Raw genomic sequence first — 27,567 nt, forward strand, 5'->3', positions numbered from 1 at the left:
GTTGGAGCATTCATAACTTCTGCAGGCAAGTTGTTCCACTGATTAGTTGTTCTAACTATCAGGAAATTTCTCCTTAGTTCTAATTTGCTTTTCTCCTTGATTAGTTTCCACCCATTGCTTCTTGTCCTACCCCCAGCTGCCTTGGAGAATAGTTTGACTCCCTCTTTGTGGCAGCTGTCATCTGAATTAGAGGGAAGATAAGAAAGACCCATAATCTTTCCCTGACTAGCCAATTCCTCTACTTCTTTAATTCCAGCAGCTTTTAGGATAGTAGATAAACAAATTTTGAGCAAGTGGTTTAAGAGATACTTTGCATTTTTAAGTCATCAAGTGTGCTTTTGGGGGAGGCATAAGATAACTTAAAAAAAATAATTATAGGCCCAATTAGTCTTTGTTAGCTGAGATTCATTTCACAATGGCTTTGAGTCACTTGATTTTTCTCCCCATTTTGTTAATCTGTTATTTTGACTGATGTATAGCACTGTGCTTTTAATGAAGGCAGGCTTCTAAATGTTTTAAGAAACTGTTTAAATTGTTGAAATATTTTCTATATTATGTGTGCAGTCACGTTATTTTATTTATTTCAGCTGAAGGACCTTATGTACAGATGAATTTGAATGTGTGGATGTATTTGCATACACAGCTCACCTTTAAATGAATAAGAGTCCATCAACAGCTACTTCAGTTGTACACATGGGATATCCCCATTCTTTTCAAAAAAGGGGAAGATTCAGGAGGCCTAGAAATATTAGGCCACCACTAAAAGACATAAGATATTTACAGAAGATCCTCACAAACTCACAGAATTGTGAATCAGGCTAGCTTGCTGTAAGGTTTCAGGCAGAGATAAGAGGATCTCACAAAGTTCAAGGCAATACACATCTAGCTAAAAAACGAATGAGACTTTGGACATTGAGCATAATGGCCAACTGTCTGCTGAAGTGACAGTTAAGACAGAAGCCAGGAAATTGGAATCTAGATCTTTTCATAAGATTTCCTTTGAACTAGAGTCCCACACTATTTGTGCCTTTCTTCAGAAGGAAAGAAACAGGAAAAATATGCCAGTCTTCAATTCAGGATTTGAGGCTTTTAAGGGTCTTATATTCTTCAAGAATCAGGACAGAGCTTAATAAGAGTAGATTCAAGGTAAAAGTCTATAAAGGTCTTTAATTTGCTCTTTTAGAAGTTTTCTTTAGATCTGCAATTATATTCTGCCTTGTGATAAAAATATAATGAATTTTTCAAATAATTAAAATAAGTATATATTTTTTAAATTAAGCATACAATGCAGCTTACATTTGTTTAACATAAGCAAAGTTTAAACTTTAAATGTTTGGGAAACATTTTTTTAATTTAGAAGCTAACTACACAAATATTAAAACCTCAATTTTTGCAGATCTGTCACTCTTTTAGCAGATCTTCAAATAAATGGTTTTATTTTGCCAATCTGCTAGACCAGAGGTTCCCAATCTTTTTTGGTTTGCGGCTCCCATAACACTTCGGATTTTTTCTGCGGCTCCCTTAATAGGTACATCCGATTTTTTTTTTAATTTTTGTCTTTTTAAGGATTTGGAAATCTACTTTTTAGATCGTTAAGGTTAGGTTAATTGAAAAATAAATTAAATACGAGCTTTAAATTCACAATTTATTGAACATCGTTTAATGATTTAAAATTATTAATGGGATGGATGGGCTTGTTGTTCGCTGCACAACTTCTCAAATCTTGGAATAAAATTGGAAATAGCGACTCTCATTTCTTGCTCGAGGTTAATTTTTGAGCGATATTTACTTTTTATTACTGCGACTGCCGAAAACCCAGCTTCGCACAAATAGGACGTTGCAAAAGGAATTAATATTCTTAGGGCTTTGCAACTAAGCAGTGGGTATTCCTCTTTTACTGATATCCAAAAATCAGAAAGTTCCATGCTAACAAATTTTAACTTCAATGTTGTGTCGCAAGACAACTCAATAAGAGATTCTTCTTCTGTAGAGGTAAATTCTGATGGAGCTTTGGCTCTAAATGGGTCTTGAATCCAAGTAAATTTTTCAATGTTATCTGCTTCAAAGTATTTTTCGAACCATTTGATAAGCTGAGATAAATGATCTTCAAAAAGAGATTTTAAATTGCAAGACAAACTGATTTCATTGGAGGTTAAAAACTGGTGCAACAAGGGAAAGCAATCATTAAGATCATCTTCATTAATTTTTAGTTTCCATAGCTGTAATTTTTTTCTGAAAGCTGAAATCTTTTCTGTTAACTTTAAAATGTGCATATTGCCTCCTTGTAAAGAGAGATTCAACACATTCAACTTTTCAAAGATATCACATAGGTATGCGAGTTTAATCAAAAAGTCTGTTTCTACAAAGTGTTTGGCATACTCATGTTTTTCTTCTTCAAGGAAAGTGTATATTTCCTGCCGTAATTGGAACGTACGAGACAATACACCCCCGCGAGAAAGCCATCGTGAGTGGCAGTAGTACAACAAAGATGTATATTCACTTCCCATATCTTCACACATTCTTTTAAAAAATCTTGCTTTTAGTGGCCGTGTTTTTATATAGTTCACTATATTTACCACACGTTCTAAAACTATATTTAGTGGAGGACTTATATACTTTGATGCAAGTGCTTCTTTGTGAATGATGCAATGGGTCCAAACTGAATCTGGAGCTTTGTTTCGAATAAGCGCCTGCAATCCTCCATAACAGCCGGACATCGAACGACCACCATCAGTACAGACGCCAACGCACTTTGTCCAGTCTAAATTATTTTCAACCATAAATATATTCAGGATCTCGAACAAATCCCGAGCCTTTGTACTTCCAGTAATACTTTTACAAAAGAGAAGGTCCTCAACGACTGAATTACCATCCAAGAACCGTACGTAACAAATCAAGTGTGCGTCCTTATTATTGTCTGTGGCCTCATCAAGTTGCAGTCCATATTCACTTCCTTTTAATTTTTCAATTAATTGTGCATTGAGATCCTCTCCCATGTGCTGAATTCTGCGACTGATTGTATTGTTAGACAAAGGGACATTTGAAAGTAGTTTCCCCGCCGACTCACCAATCATAATGTTCACTAAATCTACAGCAGCCGGTAGAATGAGTTGCTCAGCAATAGTATGGGGCTTTTTACACTTAGCAACTCTATATGCAACTTTGTATGATGCTAGCAAAGCATTATTTGGTATTGACATATGTTTATAAATGCTGCCTTTTTGTTGTTTTAATTCCATTAACTTTCTTTTAAAAAAGTTGTGAGGTTTACCAACAAAGTTAGAATGGTTGGTTTCTAAATGTCGTTTTAACTTACTTGGAAGCATACATTCCGGTGCCAAAACTTTCATGCACAATACACACTGTGGTCTCTCTTTATCATTTTCGTTTATTGATGTAAAGCCAAAATCCAAGTAACTGTCGTCATATTTACGACGTTTTCGCTTCTCGGAACCCTTGCCACTAGTTTGTGGAACTTCGTCTATACTAGATTTAGCACTATCTTGATTATTCAAGTTTAATAAGAATTTATCCATTTTAGGGTGATCAGAAAAATAGCTTTTGAAAAGTACCTTAACTTCTCCTTTAGTCCGTCGGCTGGGCAGGCGCTGGGTTGAAATGGGCGGGAGAAGCCGGCGCTCGCGCTTCTTTTTAAATTTAGTGTCCGTCGGCTGGGCAGGCGCTGGGTTGAAATGGGCGGGAGAAGCCGGCGCTCGCGCTTCTCCTTAATTTTAGTGTCCGTCAGCTGGGTTGAAATGGGCGGGAGAAGCCGGCGCCGCGCTTTTTAAATTTAGTGTCCGCTGGCTGGGCAGGCGCTGGGTTGAAATGGGCGGAGAAGCCGCCGCGCTTCTCCTTAATTTTAGTGTCCGTCGGCTGGGTTGAAATGGGCGGAGAAGCCGCGCCGCGCTTCTCCTTAATTTTAGTGTCCGCCGGCTGGGTTGAAATGGGCGGAGAAGCCGCGCTCGCTTCTTTTTAAATTTAGTGTCCGCCGGCTGGGCAGGCGCTGGTTGAAATGGGGAGAAGCCGCCGCGCTTTTTAAATTTAGTGTCCGGCTGGGCAGGCGCTGGGTTGAAATGGGCGGGAGAAGCCGCGCCGCGCTTCTCCTTAATTTTAGTGTCCGTCGGCTGGGTTGAAATGGCGGAGAAGCCGCGCTGGGTTGAAATGGGGAGAAGCCGCGCTGGGTTGAAATGGGGAGAAGCCGCTCGCGCTTCTCCTTAAATTTAGTGTCCGCCGGCTGGGCAGGCGCTGGTTGAAATGGCGGGAGAAGCCGGCTTCTCCCGCCCATTTCAACCCAGCGCCTGCCCAGCTGACGGACACTAAATTTAAAAAGAAGCGCGAGCGCCGGCTTCTCCCGCCCATTTCAACCCAGCCGACGGACACTAAAATTAAGGAGAAGTGCGAGCGCCGGCTTCTCCCGCCCATTTCAACCCAGCGCCTGCCCAGCTGACGGACACTAAATTTAAAAAGAAGCGTGAGCGCCGGCTTCTCCCGCCCATTTCAACCCAGCGCCTGCCCAGCTGACGGACACTAAATTTAAAAAGAAGCGTGAGCGCCGGCTTCTCCCGCCCATTTCAACCCAGCGCCTGCCCAGCTGACGGACACTAAATTTAAAAAGAAGCGCGAGCGCCGGCTTCTCCCGCCCATTTCAACCCAGCGCCTGCCCAGCTGACGGACACTAAATTTAAAAAGAAGCGTGAGCGCCGGCTTCTCCCGCCCATTTCAACCCAGCGCCTGCCCAGCTGACGGACACTAAATTTAAAAAGAAGCGCGAGCGCCGGCTTCTCCCGCCCATTTCAACCCAGCCGACGGACACTAAAATTAAGGAGAAGCGCGAGCGCCGGCTTCTCCCGCCCATTTCAACCCAGCCGACGGACACTAAAATTAAGGAGAAGCGCGAGCGCCGGCTTCTCCCGCCCATTTCAACCCAGCGCCTGCCCAGCCGACGGACACTAAATTTAAGGAGAAGCGGCTGGGCAGGCGCTGGGTTGAAATGGGCGGGAGAAGCCGGCGCTGGGTTGAAATGGGCGGGAGAAGCCGGCGCTCGCGCTTCTCCTTAAATTTAGTGTCCGTCGGCTGGGCAGGCGCTGGGTTGAAATGGGCGGGAGAAGCCGGCTTCTTCGCGGCGCCCTTATGATGATAGCGCGGCTCCCTGGGGAGCCGCGGCTCACACTTTGGGAATCACTGTGCTAGACAATTATTATTAGATTAATATAAAAATGGATGGATCACCAAAACATAACTACAATCATGGCACTGTCAGTATGAAGTAAACTTTTTAGATCCACATGGTTTGTACACAGTTTGTATAAGACTAAGGTAAAGGTAAAGGTAAAGATTCCCCTAGCACATATGTGCTAGTTGTTCCTGACTCTAGGGGGCGGTGCTCATCTCCATTTCAAAGCCGAAGAGCCAGTGCTGTCCAAAGATGTCTCCATTGTCATGTGGGCAGCATGACTAAACGCCAAAGGTGCACAGAGCGCTGTTGCCTTCCCACCAAAGGTGGTCCCTATTTTTCGACGAAATTTTTTACATGCTTTTGAACTGCTAGGTTGGCAGAAGCTGGGACAATAACAGGAGCACACCCTGTTACATGGCACTAGGGATTCAAATCACTAGGGATTCAAATCACTGCTGACCTTTCGACTGACAAGCTCAGCGTCTTAACCACTGAGCCACCATGTCCCTGTATAAGACTATAGGAGTTTAATTGCTTTTTACTGTTCTGGTAAAATAGGCAGAACCCTTCTTCAAGTATTGGAAGAATACGACCACATTTCCTTTGGCTTCTTGGATAAGAAGTGATGCTGTGTGCAATTTGAAGGCAGAGATTGATTATTCCCCTGCTATTAATAGTATTGAATAGTATTACAAGATGAATTACAATTCATTTTATTGTATATTTTACAAATTTATGAGGCTACCCAGAGCCCTGATGTCCATTACTTCTATATGATCCACAGGAATATCTGTGGCATTTCTGGAAAGGGAATTCAGGGCTTCAGTATAATGAAAGAAAGCTCTAACTCTTGTTTTTTGCAGTTCAAACAAGCATACATTCTTGGCCAAGTCAAGAAGAATTTCATTTCTAAGTTCAGCCGGAATGGAAAAATGTCCTAGAGATTCACTGAAAAGCAGAGTACAGTTTAGTTTACTGCAGTTAGAAAGAGCTGAGGAAGAAATGCAAATACAAAATTTAATGTTGTTCTTGGCCATTAGAAATATGCTCCCAAAAGGACAGTTGCTTTCCTCAGAAGTTCTTTGTGATTGACATAAAGGGGGATCTTCTTGTCCACCACCTGCCATCGCACCAACACTTCAAAGTCACAACCCTGGAGAAACTGGAGAAAGAAATCCCAGACAGAAAAAAGAATTTGGTTACAATTAGTTTCCCTGCAGCCTCATGAAAACCAGAAGGAAACAGTCTTAGAAAATGTGGGATGAGTAGATTACCTCAAAAACCTCAATAAATTATTAATCAGAGACTGATGAGAATAAAAATCATGTTTAGGGTCTGCACTTTTTCTCTGCTTAATGAAATATAGAATACAGTGTATATGACTCTGTCTGCAGTAGACCTGCTGAATGTTCCTCTTATTACATTGTCAGGAATTGTGATCTATTCTCTATCTCATATATATGCACACATGTCTACATACACACATACACAAACGCACAATCTCTCTTCTCTGTGTCCATTTCTTTCTTTACCATCATTTTGTCTTTAACCTTTGAGAGTGCTTTCCTATCATCTATCTCCCTGGGCACCCACCACCCTGGGTTTTGTTCACAGAATCTTAAAATATGCATCTTGAGGCTAGCATGATGGTAAGAAGTGACCTAGTGACACGTACTGAATTCAGACGCTTCATTTCAACATCATTCTGATCTTCAAAATGTACACTGATGGCCACTGTCTCTATCCAAGCATTGTCTGTATTCCTTGGATCATCTATGTATCCTTTATATATCTGGAAGAAGATAAGATTCAGGGAGATTTGATAGATAGATAGATAGATAGATAGATAGATAGATAGATAGATAGATGGATGACAGACAGACAGATGGAGAGAGAGAGAGAGAGAGAGAGAGAGAGAGAAACGACAGAAAGGCTGGTATCATTCATAGGATAGGGCAGTTTCTTATTACCGGTAATCTAAAGAACAACTCTCATAAAGGTGTGTTGTAGTAAATATTTAAAAAGTACTGTTCCTTCTGGAAAAGATGCTGGTGGTACTATTATCTTACTATAGAAAATACCTTTAGCTCAGATGTCCTAGAATAGAAGGCATTTTTCTGTTTCTGATGTGTGCTGTGAGATTAAGGAGTTTTTATAGTGCCTTAACACATGGATAAAATCAACCCCAATTTTAACTGGGAAACAGTTAACATTTTATATCAAGCCAAATCCAAAAGTGCTTATATACTATTTAAAAGACAATCAAAAACCTAGGAAGGAAAGAAACAGCCCAGAACATATCTCCTCCAGCAGCCAACACACAAATAAGTTGAGAACACCACCAGATAAATGATCAGGGAAGAAATAATACCCTAATCTGGCAACCATCAAAGAAGAAACACATCCCCAACAAAACAGCAGAGCAAGCTACTAGATTTAAACAGGCAGCCACTCCACTCTCCTTCACACTAATGAAGCTACCTAACCTGGTTAATGAAAAGTTGACAAAAAAGCAACCAAGCTAGCACAAAGACCCAACCCTGATCTACATACATTCTCCTATATTGGTTAAATCATTGTTTGATTACAGGCTTGTGAAAATGGATTAAAAACTCTATTTTGCTAAATGTTCGGAACCTTACATAGTATGGTTACATCAGTGGATACAGAAATTATCCCTAAAATCAATAAATAAAACATGCATGACCCATGTTTTGTCTTTGGTAAACTGCAAAATTTCTGTATTGTTAAAAAGTCATCTTAAAAACATGATTCATCCTATATTGTGTCTCCATTTATGCACTATATAACCCCAGCATCACAAGTGCAATTCTCTACTCCTGTCATACATTTGGGAAAAGCGGCTAATGTTCACCAACAATTCTATAAGACTCTTCTCTGCTTTTATCAAGCCACAACTGCATGGCCAAATACCTCTGTTCCTTGATTCAGCAATTTCTGAAACTGTGGCCAGAACTCTCGTCTCAGGATCTGTTTTATTTTTTGTGGCAATGCTTCCCCAGGTTCAAGAGATCCCTGGAAAGAATCAAAGCCTTATTTAGTGTAAGAGGCAGCTAAGACTTTACACATTCTATTAACTATAATGCTACAGAAAATAAAATTTTCTATTCACTTAATAAACTCAATAAAATGATAAATCTCTGAGGTTGATTTCTTAGCTAACATCTTGGTGAAAAGTAAAATCCAGTACTGGAAATTGAGATAAGCATTCTGGAATCCTTTGCTGAGGTATTAAAATCAAGGATTTTAATTATACACCTTTACCTCCAGGGCATATCATGATACTGTTGAGGTGCTGGAAGTGTGGAAGTCTGAAAGGGAAGAGCACACTTCAACTTGATCCAAGCAAACTGCACCAGTTTTGGTTTTAAGGCCCCCTGGTGCAGAGATTTACCATCCTTAGCTCTTTGTAGGGTTGCCTTGCTCCAGGCAGAACTGGTACACAATATGGAGATCCTCCAAGAAATATGGCTGCTACTTGAGGAATGGGTAGCAGCCATGGCCAGAAGGGGTTTGTGCATAGATTTGTCTTCTATACCAATTGTGTGGTTTCCTGGATTGGAAAGCATTACTAAAGATCACTCGTGCCTTGATTGCCTCCTGAATGAATTACTGCAGTGAACTCTACATAGAAAATCAGCAGCAGCATGCAGCAGCATGGGCAAATATGGGCGCCCCTCAGTAGGCCCATATTGCATTCTGTGAGATGCACTGATTCCGAGAAGGTTTCTCCATGCATTTCAAGAGGTTGTTGCCTCCTATAAAGCTCTTTTTATACCTTTCTCCAATTGTTTACACCAGGGGTGAAATCTAAAAATTTTTGCTACCTGTTCTGTGGGTGTGGCTTGGTGGGTGGGTGTGTCCTGTGACTGTGTGGGCGTGGCCAACTCAATGTCACTCACATTGTTCTATGCGCTGGCTGCGCAAGCGCACACCCAACCTGCCGCTGATCAACAAATGAAATGAACGGTGTACGCTTGTGCAGCCAGTGCATGGAACAAGCAGCAATGGTGATGGCATATTCAAGGAGAGGGACTCCAGTAACTTTTGGATGCTTGCCTTTCCTGGCAGCCAGCCGCTGGAGGAAAGCAAGTATACGCCACGTGGCGAAGGAAGAGCAGGCGGCGGCTCTGGGGCAAGACTGGTGTCAGGGAATGGTGCATTCCCTGACCCAGTTGAGGCAGGCAGCAAGCAGGTGGTGGCTCCGGGGTCTCAGGGGAATGAGGCATCCCGGGCCCTGGGTGAAGGGCGAACGGGCAGTGAGCGGGCAGCGAGTGGGCAGCAGCTCCGGGGGAAGACCGGAGTCAGGGAATGGTGCATTCCCTGACCCGGTTGAGGCAGGCAGTGGCTCCGGGGCCTCGGGGAATGGGCCCCAGCCCCTGACTGAAGGGCAAGCAGGTGGCAAGCTGCCTTCCCGGTGTCCCGGTGTCCACCTTGCAAAGGCTGGACTGCGGGCCGTGGACTGGTTCGGGGGCGTGGCCAGCCAGCAATTGCTACCAGATCGGCGAACCAGAACCAATCTCCGCTACCTACTCTCCCGATCCAGTCGATCCGGTAGCATTTCACCCCTGGTTTACACTCAAGCTACTAGTTCTGGCTGGGTAGGCATGCTCTGAGTTTTTGATTCATTTGATGTTTCATAATCTTTAAAGATTAGGATGTTTCCTCAGGCATGGGGCCTGTAGATTGGATAAACCTGTCATTGTGGTTTTCTTTGGTATAAACGCAGCTACGTGATTGAATTGAAGGAGGTTAAGTAAGTAAGATTTTTAGGCCCATGCCACTTCGTTGGAATCAAGCTCGGTCTACAGCACAGAACATACTCTTATCCACTTAATGAAAAATATACCCAACTCATGTTTTCATTATGGAAACTTTCAGAAGGCAGTCATACCTTTATTTTTTCATTTTTGTGGTCCTTGACTTATGATTGGTCACTTAGCAATCATTCACAGTTACAATGGATCTCTTTGGGACGACTTATGACCCCATGATCACATTATTGCATTTTGGGTGCCTAGCAACTGCCTCACATTTATGCATCATCCTGTGGTCATGTGACTATGATTTTCAACATTTTTTGCAGGAAAACACATTTACTTCTATTTTCAGACAAAAATGCCCATTGCAGACAATGGATTTGCTTAATGACCACAGTATTTGTTTTAAAACTGCCATGTTTGCTTAAGACCACTGCAAAGAAAGTAAAATTGGATGATCTCAACTACCAGCATCACATGATCATAATTTTAGGGTCAATTTCAGCTTTAAGTCAAGGACTACCAGCAGACGTAGTTTACTGTTTTAACAGAACATATTATTAATTGGCATGATTTTATTAAAATACCAACTTAGATCTTATATGCTTACCCCAAGTAAAGCCCAATTATCCAAGAAAGGGAATTTGACCACTAGAACTTCCAGCATTTTCTTCAAGTTTTTTCTATAAATAGATCCATCAACATTCCTCCGCCAACTATAAAAAAAGAGATTATAGCTTGCTGTTGTATCTAAGATACATGAAGAAATCTATAATACTAAAATAAAATGAGCTCTGATTGTTATCTGGATGAGAAGCAGGATACAAATGTAATTATCTAAATATATACGGTATGTATAATGAAGCTCTATTACACCATTCAGATATTCATTATGCACCCCCTCTCTCAAAAAAGAAGATATAGGCCTCTGCATAGTAGTTAAAAATAATTGTGATAGACTTTTCTGGTTGTTGATTACGAAGTCGTATCCAACCCATCGCAACCCCATGGACAGACCTTCTTGTTCCTCCAGGCCTTCCTGCTTTCGACCATCCTCTGGAGTCCATTTAAGCTCACGCCTACTGCTTCAGTGACTCCATACAGCCACCTCATTCTCTGTCGTCCCCTTCTTCTTTTGCCCTCAATCTTTCCCAGAATTAGGCTCTTCTCCAGTGAGTCCTTCCTTCTCATTAGATGGCCAAAGTATTTGAGTTTCATCTTCAGGATCTGGCCTTCTAAAGAGCAGTCAGGGTTGATCTCCTCTAGGACTGACCGGTTTGATTGCCTTGCAGTCCAAGGGACTTGCGTGAGTCTTCTCCAGCACCACAGTTCAAAGGCTGCAACTCTTTGGCGCTCAGCCTTTCTTATGGTCCAACTTTCACAGCCATATATTGTAATTGGGAAAACCATAGCTATATGAACTTTTGTTGGCAGGATGATGTCTCTGCTTTTTAGTACGCTGTCTAGATTTGCCATAGCTTTCCTCCCCCGAACCAAGTGTCTTTTAATTTCTTGGCTGCAGTCCCCATCTGCGGTGATCTTGGAGCCCAGGAAAATAAAATCTGTCACTAACTCCATTTCTTCCCTATCTATTTGCCAGGAATTGAAAGGATGCCATGATCTTAGTTTTCTTAATATTGAGTTTCAAGCCAATTTTTGCACTCTCCTTTTGCACCCGCATCAAGAGGCTCTTTAGTTCCTCTTCACTTTCTGCCATTAGAATGGTATCATCTGCATATCTGAGCTTGTTGATATTTCTCCCAGCAATCTTAATTCCAACTTTTGAGTCATCTAGCCCCGCCTTTCTCATTATGTGCTCTGCATATAAGTTAAATAGGCAGGGTGACAATATACAGCCCTGCCGGACTCCTTTCCCAATTTTGAACCAATCAGTGTTTCCATGTCCAGTTCTCACTGTTGCTTCTTGACCTGCATACAGGTTTCTTAAGAGACAAATAAGAACTTGCCACAATTTGTTGTGATCCACACAATCGAAGACTTTAGCATAATCAATGAAGCAGAAGTAGATGTTTTTCTGGAACTCCGTAGCTTTCTCCATGATCCAACATATATTGGCAATTTGATCTTTAGTTCCTCTGCCTCTTCGAAATCCTGCTTGTACTTCTGGTAGTTCTTGATCCACATACTGCTGAAGCCTAGCTTGTAGAATTTTAAGCATAACTTTACTAGCATGTGAAATGAGTGCAACGGTGTGATAGTTTGAACATTCTTTGGCATTGCCTTTCTTTGGAATTGGAATGTAAACTGACCTTTTGCAATCCTGTGACCACTGTTGTGTTTTCCAAATTTGCTGGCAAATTGACCGTAGCACTTTTACTGGATTGTCTTTTAAGATTTTGAATAGCTCAGCTGGAATACTGTCAACTCCACTAGCTTTGTTGTAACTCAGATTTCCTAAGGCCCATTTGACTTCGCATTCCAGGATGTCTGACTCGAAGTCAGTGACCACCCCATCATGGTTATCAGGGACATTAAACTCATTCTTGTGTAATTTTGCCACCTCTTCTTGCCTCTGTTAGGTCCCTGCCATTTTGGTCCTTTATCATGCCCATCTTTGCATGAAACGTTCCCTTCATAATTTCAATTTTCTCGAAGAGATCTCTGATCCTCCCTATTCTATTGTTTTCTTCTATTTCTTTGCACTGTTCATTTAAAAATTCATTCTTATCTTTTCTAGCTATTTTCTGGAATCCTGCATTCAACTGAGTGTATCTTTTTTTTTTCTCCTTTGCCTTTCACTTCCCTTCTTTCCCCAGTTATTTGCAGAGCTTCCTCTGACAGTCATTTTGCTTCCTTGCCTTTCTTTTTCTTTGGAATGGTTTCAGTTGCTACCTCTTGTACAATGTTGCAAACCTCTGTCCATAGTTCTTCAGGCACTCTGTCTACCAGATCTAATTCCTTAAATCTATTGGTCACCTCTACTGTATATTCATCAGGGATATGATTTAGTTCATACCTGAGTGGCCTAATGCTTTTCTCTATTTTCTTCAGTTTAAGCCTAAATTTTGCAATGAGAAGCTCATGATCTGAGCCACAGTCAGCTGCTGGTCTTGTTTTTACTGATTGTATAGAGCTTCTCCATCTTTGGCTGCAGAGCACATAGTCAATCTGATTTCTGTGTTGACTGTCTGGTGATGTCCATGTGTAGAGTCGTCTCTTGGGTTGTTGGAAAAGAGTGTTTGCTATGACCATCGTATTCTCTTGACAAAATTCTATCAGCCTGTGCCCTGCTTCATTTTATACCCCCAGGCTAAACTTGCCTCTTATTCCAGTTATCTTTTGGCTTCCTACTTTAGCATTCCAATCTCCCATGATGATAAGGACATCATTTTTTGGTTTTAATTCTATAAGGTACTCTAGGGCTTCATAGAACTGGTCAATTTCATCCTCTTCAGCACCAGTGGTTGGGGCATAGATTTGGATTACTGTGATACTGAATGATTTGTCTTGGATTCGAAAGAGTGAGACTGCCCCTGTGCAATGGCTGTTCCACTTAAAACAGATTATTCAAATAATACCTATCAGAGACAAATTCATCATTCTGGGCAAGTTCAGCACTAGAGTGTGGAAGATAGTGGCAACTGGGACAGAATTCTTGGGAGACATGGAGTGGGAAAACTAAATTGCAACAGCTGCCCCAATACCTGGCTGGTCTTGTTGATCCTGGAGTCAATTTCTTTGTCCAAATACCCATTGCTCAAGATGATGCTTCACAAGTGGCAACTGTTCACATTTCTCATCTGAGTATCATCAACAGTAATTTTTTGTTGTTTTGTTCTACCGGCTTAGTATTTGGCATAGGCTGGTTAAAGTGTCCAAAGAGCCCTGCCAGGAGTACCCAGTCATCAGCAAAGAGGATTTCTTGAATAACTGGAGCAGGGTGAGTTTCACTTACCTTTGCTACCAGTTCGCTCACGCACGTGTGCTCGCTGTGCTCGCTTTACTCGCCCACACACCACTTCTGCACATGTACAGAAGCTTCTGTGCATGTGGAGATCATATTTGATGATGTCAGGGTGGGTGGGTGGAGCCTCCTGCCACTGCAGCTACCAGTTTGCCCGAACTGGGGCAAAGCGGTAGCAACCCACCACTGAATTGGAGGCATTTCATCTGCAGGTAGGATTCAATACTAACACCAAACTGACAAAGTAGATGTCACATCTTTGTGACCAAAGTGCCACACTTTTGTGCCTATGTAACATTCTCTTGTTTCAATTGTTCCCTGATATTACATTTCGAAAGTCTTCATTTAGGATATTGTATTCACAGCCTTAATCTCTGACCATCCTAATGTTACTTGTACTATGCTGATGTAGTATTTTCTCAAAAGCTGCTTATCAGAAAAACAATAATGCAATGCATCAATACAAAATTTAAAACATAATTTAAATTGAGATCCTTCTGTCATTTTGGGGATTGTTTCCCAGTATTGCTTTTCCTACTCTTTTATTGATTATGAAGGCTACTCCATTTCTTCTGAGGGATTCTTGCCCACAGTAGTATACCTGATGGTCATCTGAATTAAATTCACCCATTCCTTCCATTTTAGTTCACTGATTCCTAAGATGTCAATGTTCAGTCTTGTCATCTCTTGTTTGACCACATCCAGCTTGCCTTGATTCATGGATCTTACATTCCGGGTTCCTATGGAGAGAAAATCTTTACAGCATCGGACTTTCCTTTCACCACCAGATGCATCCACAGCTGAGCATCCTTTTAGCTTTGGTCCAGTCGTTTCACTCTTTCTGGTGCTACTAGTACTAGCCTTCTGCTCTTCCCCAGTAGCATATTGGACACCTTCTGATCTGAGGGGCTCATCTTCTGGCATCATATCTTTTTTTCTTTTGGTACTGTCCATGGGGTTTTCATGGCAAAAATACTGGAGTGGGTTACCATTTTCTTCTCCAGTGAATCATGTTTTGTCAGAACTCTCTGCTATGACCTGTCCGTCTTGGGTGGCCCTGCATGGCATAGCTCATAGCTTTTTCTTTTTCTTTTTATCCGAAGACTCAGGGCGGCTTACACAGTGTTAAGCAAGTTTTCATCCATTTGTATATTATATACAAAGTCAACTTTTATTGCCCCCAACAATCTGGCTCCTCATTTTACCTACCTTATAAAGGATGGAAGGCTGAGTCAACCTTGGGCCTGGTGGGACTTGAACTTGCAGTAATTGCAAGCAGCTGTGTTAATAACAGACAGACTTAGTCTGCTGAGTCACCAGAGGCCCTTCATAGCTTCATTGAGCTATGCAAGCCTCTTCGCCATGACAAGGCAGTAATCCATGAAGGTGACTTTTCCAGTATCTCTATCCTATTCAGCCTCAAATATTTATTCAATAAATCATAAAGTAAAAACTTAAGATGAATGTTCTCCTTTTTGATAGTGAGAAAAAGTCTTTTGAAACTACATGCAGCTTCTTATGACCTACATCAGATCATGAGCATCCAAGGTTTTTTTCCTCTCCTGTTGCCATGGATACCATACTTAAGCTGCAAAGGTGCTGCTGTCAACACCTAAGGCTCAGAAGTGTGGTGAAAAGAGGAACATAGTTCACAATACTGATCTGTGGAAACCAGATGTCTGCTTCTAATCTCTGGATGAATATTAAACAGGAATTAAAATAAAAACAAATTACAACGGAAGCACATAAAATTTCCTCACCGTGTCACAACTGGATGCAGGGCATGATTGGGTCCAAAGAACCTAAGGATTCCTTGGCCCCTCAAGCCTGTCCTGCCCATGGGATTTCTGAAAGACAAACAATAGTTCTGCCATGAGTTAAGGCCACTGGGATGCTGCTCTTTCCCTGAGAACACCCATCTGGAAACAAATGTTCAAGGAGAGGTCAGAGAATTATAAACTAAACATTTATTAACAGGGGTTTAATTTGAAGCAAGGCTCACTAGTACTTACACCTGAAGAAAAACAGAATTACTGAGGAAAAGGCATTTGGATTGACCATCATCCAACTAAAACAGTATTATTTGACTGGCCTGCCTTTCCCTATGGAGAAACCCATCTTTAGATAATCTGCTGAAAGAGAAAGGCTGCCTTCCAATAAAGTGTCATAGTAATTGATTATGTCACTTAGGAACCCTTAAGGAATCAGAGGTGTTTCACAATGGTGAAGTTCAGCATCTCTGGCTATGAGCCTTTTGGTTTGAGGCCACTGAACATTTTCACATTCTTTTACTAGCCTTATTGTTATGATCTCCTATCAAGAGAATCTGGGTGCAAGTAACCTGGTTTTCTTTTAAATGCTGAACAAAATATATCACACCTATAATTTGACTCTGGTATGTGCACTCTCAACATATCTTGATCAAACTACTGTGAAGTTAAAACATATCTTGATCAAACTATTGGGTAGTTGAAAAGGAGAGCAATTTCCTGAATAAGATACTTCCATATAGCTTATTTTGTTATCTGCTATAACCGCTGCACTTGAAATGGGATATTTGAATTCAAGCATAAACATTCAGCATATCCATGATGGGACTCTGTTTGACTTCTAGACTCTCATGTTAACTAATTTTCAACCCAAAATGGACACAGTAACCAAGATTCCCTCTGTGTTATCAGACTCACAGTGGCAGTCCATCCTCGACAGTATAAGTGCCATGGAAACTCTGCCTGTTGATCTCTCCATCCAGGCTGTTGAAGTTTATTCTTGATAGATTCTCCAAATTGCTGGAAGATAGCAGCAAAACTTTTATTTTTTTAGCATCTTTGGCCAGTGAACAACAACTTTTAAACCAAAGGACCTCAATGTAACAAAAAATAATCAGTAGAATATTTGTGATAGAAGCAAACAGAAGCAGCAGGTCCCTAAAAAAAATTAGACAATGGCCAGGTATAGTGAGAGGAAGCTAGTGGTAGGAAGCAGCTATAAGAGCACTTACTCTCTCAGGAACTTTGGTGTAATATCCTCTTGTATTTCAGAACTATAGAAGGGCGGATTATAGATATTGAACTCTGTCTGCCAGGGGAAAAAAAGGCTACTTTAGACTTCAGAGTTTGGCATAGCAACATCTACTCTCATTTCAAGTACAAGATATTTTGGAGAATTCCAAAGTGAAAACTGAAATTCTTTCTGAATTCCTTAGGCCTTAGTGGTACCATGTGATACCATATTTTCCCCCCTATTGTTATAGTGTTCTGCTTTGGTGTTCTTGAGTTCTTGTAAGATGAAAATGTGCATACCTTATAATAAACAAACATGATTGCTCATGCATGAGCAATAGTTATATGTATATGCACGAGACAAGAAAAGGAAACAAAACAAAAGGAAGCAAAATCTACATAAGTCAACACCATTTGCTACACATTACAGTATCTTTTTGTAGCCTTGCTTCCACCATGTCCATATAGTGTTCATATATTGCTTGTGTTCTTTAAGTTTCTCAACTTACATCTTTCCCTTTTAAAGAATCTCATTAACTCTTTCTGAACTTCCCATTCTTCACACTGTAGTCTCTTGCAATTCAATCCTTAATCATTTTAGGTACAGGATCAAATCACCTCTACATATTTTTCTGCTTCTCTTTCACTTTTTTTATTCAAGCCCTATTCATGACCTATTAATTCTTGACCAAGTCTTTTTTTTAATCACACCCACTTCTAAAGCATTCCTACTTCATTCAATTAATTTTATATTTTTCCTAACATATTCAACTTTCAATTCCATATAACAAAGTGGGGAGAGGCACACGCTTTACACAGAATTTTTACTTCTTTCAACAAGCATTATTTCCTCACTGTAAACATATACTATTCATTATTTTTCTATCAGCATTTGCATTCCTTACAATGTCTCCATCTATAAACTGAGTTCAGAGCTAAAGCCTCTAAAATAGGGTGATCAGATCCCACTAAATCCCACTATATTTATTTCATTGTGTAGGTATTTAGTTTATAGTTTCTCAGAATTCTCAGAATTGTAGACTGGTGAATTTATGTAGAATTCTTGTTATAGGAGATCCGCAGCACAGAATTCAGATTTGTTAAGTAAGAGGATAATTTAAATCAGGGGTCTGCAACCTTAAGCATTCAAAGAACCAGGTCCCGTTTCCCACAGAAAAGAAAACATTGGGAGCCACAAAACCTGGATGGGCTTGGCCAACTCGATGTCACTCACTTCCACCAGTTACATGACCCCCCTCTAGCCACGCCTCCCCAACCAGTCATTAGGGCAGAGAACCAGTTGTTAAAAAACACCGGGAACCACAAAACCATTTTGACATATCTATCTCTCCCCTCCCTCCCTCTCTCTCTGTATCTCTCTATGTCTCTCTCACCCTTTCTCTGTATCTCTCTGTCTCTGCCCCAGACGCTTCTCCATCCCCCACCGTCGCCCTTACCTTCTCAGGTCATGCAAGGAGTGACTGGGAGGGGCGGGCGAGGGGTAGGGCCAGCCAGTGATGGGATCACCCAACAGGGAGTCACAGCAGAGGGCCCAAATGTGGCTCTGGAGCTGCAGGTTGCTGACCCCTGAATTAAATAAACATACTAAAATGCTTGGTCCATTTGGCATTAATCAGAATAACAGAACCAATTCGCTAAATTTAAGATTCCTACCTCCCATGGCACTTTCTCATCTGGCACAGGAAAACGAATGGCAGTAGACTTGGGATACAAGAGGTTCCTAGAACTCATATGAGACAGGGTGAATAAAGATTCTGAGACTTCCTCTGCTTGCTGCTCCTTTGTTTCAGCAGCCCTGCTAGGGACTGAAAAAAACCATAGTACTCTATTTATCATAAGTATCAATCCAACATTTTTCTGCATTTCCATAATTTTGGAATAGATTCTATTTGCACTTGTGAAGCATTAATGACTTACACTAGGGGTCCTCAACTTCCGGGCCATGGAAATGGTGGGCAAGCACACACGTGTGCGTCCATGTGAAGCTGCTTTTGTGAAAGTGACATGCATGCACAAACCCCCCCCCCTCCGCCTTTGCCTCAACCAGTCTGCAGAGCCAGAGAGATTGGGGGATGCTGACTTACACTATTTTAAGACAGAATAATATCTTTCATTGCACTAGCGTATTTAATCTTGGCTAAGAAACACATATTATAAAGGCAAGTGAAGTACCTCAGTTTTCCCCATTTCCTCTAATTATATTGTTCAACTCCCATAAGTGTTCAACTCCCATAATCCCCAATCAACATGGGTCCTCGAACAGACTATAGGATTATATTTATGTAATATATTGTTTATTTTATTCTTTCTAATTCTTGAAGGGCAATGCTCCCCGTGAAATAGCAGATCCATGACCTGAGAGGCCTCCTCAATTCATAGCAACCACTTGACAGGCAAGTAGAGACCATGGATAGAGGATATATGTTTTATTAATTTATACACCACACACACAGATACACACATGCACATACACTGTTTATAAGTAACTTAAGATGGTGACCATATCTAATACTCCTTTCTCATCATATTCTCTTCACAACAACAACCCTGTAAGGTGGGCTGGGCTGACAGAGAATGATTGCCCAAAATCACCCAGCCATTTTTTTCATGCCTAAAGTAGCACTAGAATTCACAGTCTCCTTGTTTCTAGTCTGATGCCTTAAGGGACTTGCCATAGGAACTCATGTTATTATCAGCACCAGTTTGGTTTACTGCAATGCTTTCCTTATGGGGCTGCCTTTGAAGACCAGTCAGAAATATGTGAAGCATGGGGTGGCCTACCCAACTTATCCAATATGGATTTTCTGCTGATATATTTTAATGGGGTTACGAGCAATGTTTTTCTCTTGCAGCTCCCATGTTGTGAAATACCTCCCTTTTGAGATTACATCGTCATTCTCACTGTTAGGCTCATAAATAAAAACTTTTTATTGTTGTGTTTTTATTGACTGTTATGTTTTTATCCTATTTTTATATTTCTATGTTATAAACCACTAAGATTCACTTTTGTTGAATAGTGGTAAACATAATAAACAATCAAATATAAGATAGTATATAAGCCAGAAACAAAATAGAAGAATTTTCAGTATTAAGAACCTTTTTTGGCTAAAGAAATGTAACACTATTTTATTTTCTTCAGCATACTTGTCATACTATTGAAAATTCTTTGGGATAAAAAGCAGTTTTCCTAAGTTTCTACTCAATTCACACCAGGTTTTTAAATCCAACAATAGTAATAAAAAATTTCTATGCAAGCAATTGATACGAATTCTAACATTTTCATTTAAGCAGTCTTCCCTTCTGAGAAAGGCCCATTGTGGAAGGCACATATTGCTTTTCTTCTTTAAGATTTAAAGAACTTAATGTGGTACATATAGAAATCTCTTCTCATTTTTCCTAGGGACCCAGAGGGAGACCAAGCAATCTGAAGTTACCTAATGAGCTTCACAGTTGAGTGAAGTCTTGAACCTGAAATTTCCCTCATTGCAATCTGGTACCTTAATTATATCAGTTTCTGAGGCAAAGGTGATTTAGCAGTGCAGTAAGGATCAACATGGCACAGTGAATATTTATTGCAGGAAGTAATATAGCAAATGAGGGATCTGCTATCTTCAAGAAAAATTCTGTCTATGAAGCCACTATAGCTAAGGTATATGGCCATTATTAGATTCTGTGAATCAGTGCTAAGAAAATCTACATTCATCTTCAAATGAGGTCTAATGAGCAGAACAAAATATAACTTGGAATAGTGAGAATTCTTTGTTTACTTCTTATGATAAACTTTATATTCACGTTCTAGCAAGTAAAAAAAAATGCACTACAGTTCCACTATAAAGGATATGTGTGCATTATTGATTTTTTTTAAAAAAAAATATAAAGTGGAAAAGAAAGATTAAGGTCCCATTTATGAAATGAAAAATGATACATACGTGCATATCAAAATATAAATCTAATGCAAAATGGTTCTCAGAAGCATGTGCTTGCAGTGAAACATACCTAAAACAGGAATATCTTCCTCTGTACCAAACCCACTGTTAGACAATGATTGAACAATCCACTGTAATGCCTTTGCAAACTGGAATGTCTAGAGAAGAAGCAATTCATTACACGTGTTAATTACTATATGCATTAAAAAGCGACTTTTGAGAAATAAGGTTGGAAGTGCATCTAGTCCCCAAGAAAGAACTCTAAAGTGTTTATAGAGTTGGTTCATGTGGTAATCTTTTTTAACAGACTGTTAAAAATTGGTTATCCAGTTGAGATATGTGCCTGCTTGTAAAATGTAGCTTATTATATAGCTTAATCAACAACTTATTATATTTCCTGACACAGGGAATTTAATGACTAAAAGAAGTTTCACTAGAATATGGGGATCTGCAGAGATGCCTTTACTTCTGAAAGCACACAGTGTTCTCTTTTAAATACTATAGAATGGCTGACATGATACAGCCTTATATGCTTTCCAGTTCTCGGAGAGAGCTGCCTTATGTCCAGGTGAGCCCATGCTTTGCATAAGTTTTCAATATTCTTCATCTAGGCTAAGCTAAAAGAGCTGAGGGGATGTTTCAGAATTTTACCTTACCTGTTCTTCCAAGTGCAACAATCTTTGATCCAATAGTTTCATCATTTTCCCCTGATCAAGGTCTAGCATTTCTGTTAGTTTATCCACTCTGGGAAAAAAAGATTAGCATTTCAAGCAAGGAGAGTGATTATACCCTTGAACATGAGATTTTGTGACATAACCAACTGCCTCATATTCAAACAGTTTGGATGCTCTTCCACTACTGAACATACGTACGTCTTTTCCTACTAATTTGTATTCTGAATCCTAATAGGAACACTAGGGACAAGTAGGGTTTGGAGTAGTCAGAAGGCCTAAAATAAGGTATGCATTAGGAGGGTTATTCAAACCTTTCACATTCTTCTGAATTATATTTCACAATCTTGATCATGAGCTGACCTGATGTTATTACTATTTAAATTGAAAACACAGTCTTCACCTGTCTGTGATGTGCTGGATCTTCTGCTCAGGAGTGTGCTTTTGTTGAGACTGTTGGAGTTGCAAATAATTTTCCTTCAGGTACATCTCCCAGGACAATAAAGATTAAGGTCCCATTTATGAAATGAAAAATGATACATACGTGCATATCAAAATATAAATCTAATGCAAAATGGTTCTCAGAAGCATGTGCTTGCAGTGAAACATACCTAAAACAGGAATATCTTCCTCTGTACCAAACCCACTGTTAGACAATGATTGAACAATCCACTGTAATGCCTTTGCAAACTGGAATGTCTAGAGAAGAAGCAATTCATTACACGTGTTAATTACTATATGCATTAAAAAGCGACTTTTGAGAAATAAGGTTGGAAGTGCATCTAGTCCCCAAGAAAGAACTCTAAAGTGTTTATAGAGTTGGTTCATGTGGTAATCTTTTTTAACAGACTGTTAAAAATTGGTTATCCAGTTGAGATATGTGCCTGCTTGTAAAATGTAGCTTATTATATAGCTTAATCAACAACTTATTATATTTCCTGACACAGGGAATTTAATGACTAAAAGAAGTTTCACTAGAATATGGGGATCTGCAGAGATGCCTTTACTTCTGAAAGCACACAGTGTTCTCTTTTAAATACTATAGAATGGCTGACATGATACAGCCTTATATGCTTTCCAGTTCTCGGAGAGAGCTGCCTTATGTCCAGGTGAGCCCATGCTTTGCATAAGTTTTCAATATTCTTCATCTAGGCTAAGCTAAAAGAGCTGAGGGGATGTTTCAGAATTTTACCTTACCTGTTCTTCCAAGTGCAACAATCTTTGATCCAATAGCTTCATCATTTTCCCCTGATCAAGGTCTAGCATTTCTGTTAGTTTATCCACTCTGGGGAAAAAAGATTAGCATTTCAAGCAAGGAGAGTGATTATACCCTTGAACATGAGATTTTGTGACATAACCAACTGCCTCATATTCAAACAGTTTGGATGCTCTTCCACTACTGAACATACGTACGTCTTTTCCTACTAATTTGTATTCTGAATCCTAATAGGAACACTAGGGACAAGTAGGGTTTGGAGTAGTCAGAAGGCCTAAAATAAGGTATGCATTAGGAGGGTTATTCAAACCTTTCACATTCTTCTGAATTATATTTCACAATCTTGATCATGAGCTGACCTGATGTTATTACTATTTAAATTGAAAACACAGTCTTCACCTGTCTGTGATGTGCTGGATCTTCTGCTCAGGAGTGTGCTTTTGTTGAGACTGTTGGAGTTGCAAATAATTTTCCTTCAGGTACATCTCCCAGGACAATAAAGCTGCCTCTTCATTCTTCTCAAATTTCTTTTCTGCAGGCCAAATCAAATGTAATACATAGACCTCTCGTCTCAGAAAATCGACAGTTATAGCACAGATAGACAATCATGTACAAATGATTTAGATTAAATGATATTAGATCCTGTGGAGGCCACTGCTCAGTAATGACCCAACTCAATCACTGGTAAAAATGGACTTAAGAAACAAAGAATTGCTGGTGGAATAGTAATTTTTGTTAAAGTTTTTTTTTCTAGCTGTCAAAATCAACTTTTATTGCTCTGCTCCTTTCTCTTCATTATCTTACTTTATTTCTTCTCATCTTTCAGAATTCACTGATCTGTACCACCACTTCCAAGTTTCCATATTCTCCCTTTCAACTGTTCTTGCATTCTATAATATAATAGGTAGGCATTACCTACTGAGCATTAAAAAGTTAGTTTGAGTTTCGTTTGCCTTCTGGTGACTGTACAAAAAATACTTTTTCTTGGCTTCTGGTGGCTCCGCTCTCTCCGAAGGACGCCCTAAGGGCGCCCGCGCTGGGATTCTGTAAAAGCCGGCGAAATCAACGGCTGAAAGTACCTTCCCCGGTAAGGAGAAGGGAAAGAGCAGAAGAGGGAAGGGTAGAGCTCTCTCTAGAGGCCCCGCTTGGGGAACTCGAAAGGGAAAGTTCCCTGGAATTCCTTCTGCAAAGCTCCAGCCCCAGTGTGTTTCTGCTTTAAGCAGACAGAGAAGAGAGCGACCACTTCTGCTTCAATTGATTGTTATGGATATTTATAAGCAGACGGAATAAAACACAGGAGATCAGTCATTTAAATTGCAAGTATTAAATCTGACTTCTATTTTTTCTTTTAAAAAAATAATAATTTTTTTTTCTGTCATCTACAATCAACACAATGAAATAAAATGGCGTTTACTTGTTGAGAAAGTGAAACTGAATGGAGACTTTATCTTATTGTACTGGACTGTGGATTGTTGGATTATTTTAGTTTGTTTAAGTATTTCATAAGGGGATTTTCAGCAAGAACTTTGCCATGAAGGTTTTTTCAGAAGAATGGATTCGTGACTTTATACAGGATTATACAGAAAGAATGTATTTAATTATTCAACAATACGAATTGGAAAAAATGGCGTTTTGGATGAGAGTTTGGAGAAATTAACCAAAGTAATCAGGACTTGGAATATGGAATGGATGTAAAGAAGCCTTTTTAAAAAGTTTGGATGAAAAGCCTGAAGTTGTGCTACAGGAGGCTGTCTCCGAAATGGAAAAATTCACAGGGTTAATGCTTTCCAAGAGTTCTCTTTTCGGATTGAGGAATATCGGCAGTAACTCGTGGATTCTTGGACATAAGGAACTATTAGGAAATATTGTGACTGACTTTTCAAAAGGAGTAATGAAGGAAAGACAGAGACTAATGCATCAAAAATGGCAAGAGACAAAAGTATCATTTTGAAAGAATTTTTTTTTGAAATATTAACAGAAAAGATTTTAGCCTTTCTGAAAGACAATACGTAAGGAAGATTTGGAAGAAATGGGTTGATTATATGTTTTATAACCATCATAAAAGACTAGATATTTGGATTTATACTGGATTTTGACGAGGAAGGACTAAAGTTGAATAGATATTGTAATTTCCTGTATTGAAATTCTATAATCTGTTGTATTGAATTTTAAATAGAATATTCTCGAAAGATCTTATGTAAGAAAGACTTGGGGAAAATTATATGGTTATAGAAGTTATAAGGAGATATTCTCTGAATTGGATTGGATTTTTATGCTTTAGCTGGTTTTAAATATTTTAGGATTAATTTGTTCTACTGATCTATATATTTTATTACTGTTTATTGTTAATTTTTGAAGGATTTTGGTTATGTAAGGAGGAAGTCAGAGCTAGAGAGGAGAATTGGTATAATAGTTTTGGGAAAAATTTTTTAGCATATGGTTGTTTTATTTTTAACTATACCTTGTGTTTGTTCCGGGAAGCCAGGGGAGGGGAGGGGTTTGTGAAGGGAGAGGGATTGGGGGGAAAGGGGGGGGGAATTTTTTTGTAAAACTTTTTGAATTAAAAAAAAAATACTTTTTCTTGTAACTTGTTTTTAGTAATAATTTGTAGGTCTTCCAACAACATTCCAGGAATCTTTTCCAGGAATCATCATTTTTTTAACATCTTGCAAAATTTATAATTGCATCTTTAATTAGGCAAAACCATAATTCTACTGCAGATTAAATCAGGCAAGAATAGAATCAAAAGATTACATAAATATTTTATCAATATTCACACAATCAATAATTTCTGTGTAAACACTTGTAAAGTACTTGCTTAAGAGGTCTTCCATAACCACAGACAAGTAAAAATGAACTGATGTGACCATTTCTAACTTCAGCATATGTACCTTTTTATACTCTTCCAAATTAAGTATTTACTTGTAATTTAACACCTGTTAGTTATTCATGAGCAGATAACTTCAGACAAACAGCCCAAAATCTTTCCCAAATAGAAAAAATGTTTTTGTATCAAACATCTTAATGAATGCTTATTCTCCTCATATAAAACATATATAAAATAATACTCTGAATATCGAATGTCCTTTTAATAAAACTCTTGCCATTTTCTGAATGTTTACCTAACTAGAACTCAAAGAAGGAATTGATAATTCTAATATGTTTCATATTATAAGCATTCTGGGTTTCCTCTTCCATCAGAATCAGGAAAAGGAATATAGGATGCTTTCTATAAAATTAGCTATCAGCTTCTTCTGTTCATATTCCTTTTCATTTATCTTAGAAAATTTCTATATTTGATACACTGATATCTTATCCAAATTAAAGTCTGCAAACAGTCTTTCCTTTGTCACATAGAATAGACTGACTAGTTCCTTGTTTTGTTCATAGTATTATAGTGTTTCGCTAAAGATTCCTTCCCTCCCTCCCTCCCTCCCTCCCTCCTTCCTTCCTTCCTTCCTTCCTTCCTTCCTTCCTTCCTTCCTTCCTTCCTTCCTTCCTTCCTTCCTTCCTTCCTTCTCAACTCTAAGAAGTACTGCTTTAATTATTTTTGTTGTAACTGAGATGTCCTTATTCATCACGATACCTTTCTGGAGTTTGCCTAGAATGAGTTTGTTGTTGCCTTTCTAGAATTAGCTCCTCTTTAATGTATACACACGCTGTCCACTTATATCAATTTCTTGATACTTGGAAAACTAAACTCTATATCTGCTTTGTTCATTGTTTTATAGTCAACTTACAGTTCACTAAATGTGTGAGGGGGCATTATCATTGTGTGCTTTTTTAACATTTCACATTAACCCAGGATTTACATTTATCAGCTCAGGTTATGGCCAGTTGGTATTTCCATTTTTATTCCTTATTTGTTTGTTTATTTAAGTCTTCACCTTTGTAATGAATAAGAAACTGTCATAAAAATTGAATTTGGAGAAAAAGAGAACAGAATAAGATAGGGAGTAAGCTAGAAGTCCATATTGTCTCCATACCTGTTTAACTTGTATTTACCAAACAAATTTATGTGGCAGGATTTGAAGAAATGGAAGCTGAAACCAAAATCTGAGATTTTTGACTAAACAATAACAAATTAAAATATAAAAACACTCCTTTTAACCAAAAGTTATAAAAAAATCCTGAAAGTTCATTACGAAAATAAAAACTGAAAATTTGGCTGAATATTAAATATTAATGCTAATGATCATATTTAGTAAATTGGAGAACTTTGGTTCTCTTGTACGAATGGCTGATAACCTCCATTTCTGCTGAGAACAACTACAACAACAAAAAGTACAGGAACAAAAAAAGGCCGATAAAATTTTATAAACAGAGGTACCAATGAATTAAGACAGAGTGCTGGTGTGCTTCGAGATCTTTAATTGATCCAAAAAGCTCTGATGCATTTTTTTAATGCTCCATATTCTAAAAATCACCTCTTTCCATTCTCCTTTTTCCTTTGTGTCCATTGTTAATGAATTACAAGTTGTCATAAAGTGTTGACAGGCAGAAGCTGAACAATGTTACAGCCTGGCTCAAAATATCAGGGTCTTACTGAGCTGCTTGTGCCGTGTTGTTGGCTTCTGAAGAAACACACGCTTGACAAGTATCTGCAGGTGGTTTAGGAGGATAAAAGGTGGCGGAGCTGGTGGTCTGCCGTTATACTCTTCAATCAGGTCATGACGCTGAAATTTCCAGATCTGGTCAGTGTGCTCCTGCACCTGCTGGAATGTGTAACTGGGGAGAAGAAAAGCACATGTATTACTGAGTTTAATCTTCTACATAACTCATGAAAACACAGAGCATAATGATACTCTCCTGTGTATCCTACTAACTAAGGGTCAGAACAGAAACAACA

The 27,567-nt window shown here is 39.3% G+C and overlaps 1 protein-coding gene across 1 annotated transcript in view; it reads right to left on the minus strand.

The window, feature by feature from the left end:
• Positions 1 to 6,088: 6,088 nt before the first annotated feature.
• Positions 6,089 to 27,567, minus strand: part of TRPM2 (transient receptor potential cation channel subfamily M member 2) — a 59,112-nt gene continuing 37,633 nt past the window's right edge. Inside the window, exons 22-33 of the mRNA XM_058188022.1 lie at positions 27,265 to 27,446; positions 23,118 to 23,250; positions 22,700 to 22,787; positions 22,114 to 22,201; positions 18,559 to 18,710; positions 16,884 to 16,960; positions 16,570 to 16,671; positions 15,643 to 15,729; positions 10,568 to 10,673; positions 8,111 to 8,212; positions 6,852 to 6,968; positions 6,089 to 6,338 (exon numbers count right to left, since the gene is read on the minus strand). Of these exons, the coding sequence (XP_058044005.1) occupies positions 6,213 to 6,338; positions 6,852 to 6,968; positions 8,111 to 8,212; positions 10,568 to 10,673; positions 15,643 to 15,729; positions 16,570 to 16,671; positions 16,884 to 16,960; positions 18,559 to 18,710; positions 22,114 to 22,201; positions 22,700 to 22,787; positions 23,118 to 23,250; positions 27,265 to 27,446 (1,360 nt within the window). The 3' untranslated portion in view covers positions 6,089 to 6,212. The remainder of the gene's footprint in view (positions 6,339 to 6,851; positions 6,969 to 8,110; positions 8,213 to 10,567; positions 10,674 to 15,642; positions 15,730 to 16,569; positions 16,672 to 16,883; positions 16,961 to 18,558; positions 18,711 to 22,113; positions 22,202 to 22,699; positions 22,788 to 23,117; positions 23,251 to 27,264; positions 27,447 to 27,567) is intronic.

This window comes from Ahaetulla prasina, chromosome 6 (assembly GCF_028640845.1).
Source record: "Ahaetulla prasina isolate Xishuangbanna chromosome 6, ASM2864084v1, whole genome shotgun sequence".
Taxonomy (NCBI): domain Eukaryota; kingdom Metazoa; phylum Chordata; class Lepidosauria; order Squamata; family Colubridae; genus Ahaetulla; species Ahaetulla prasina.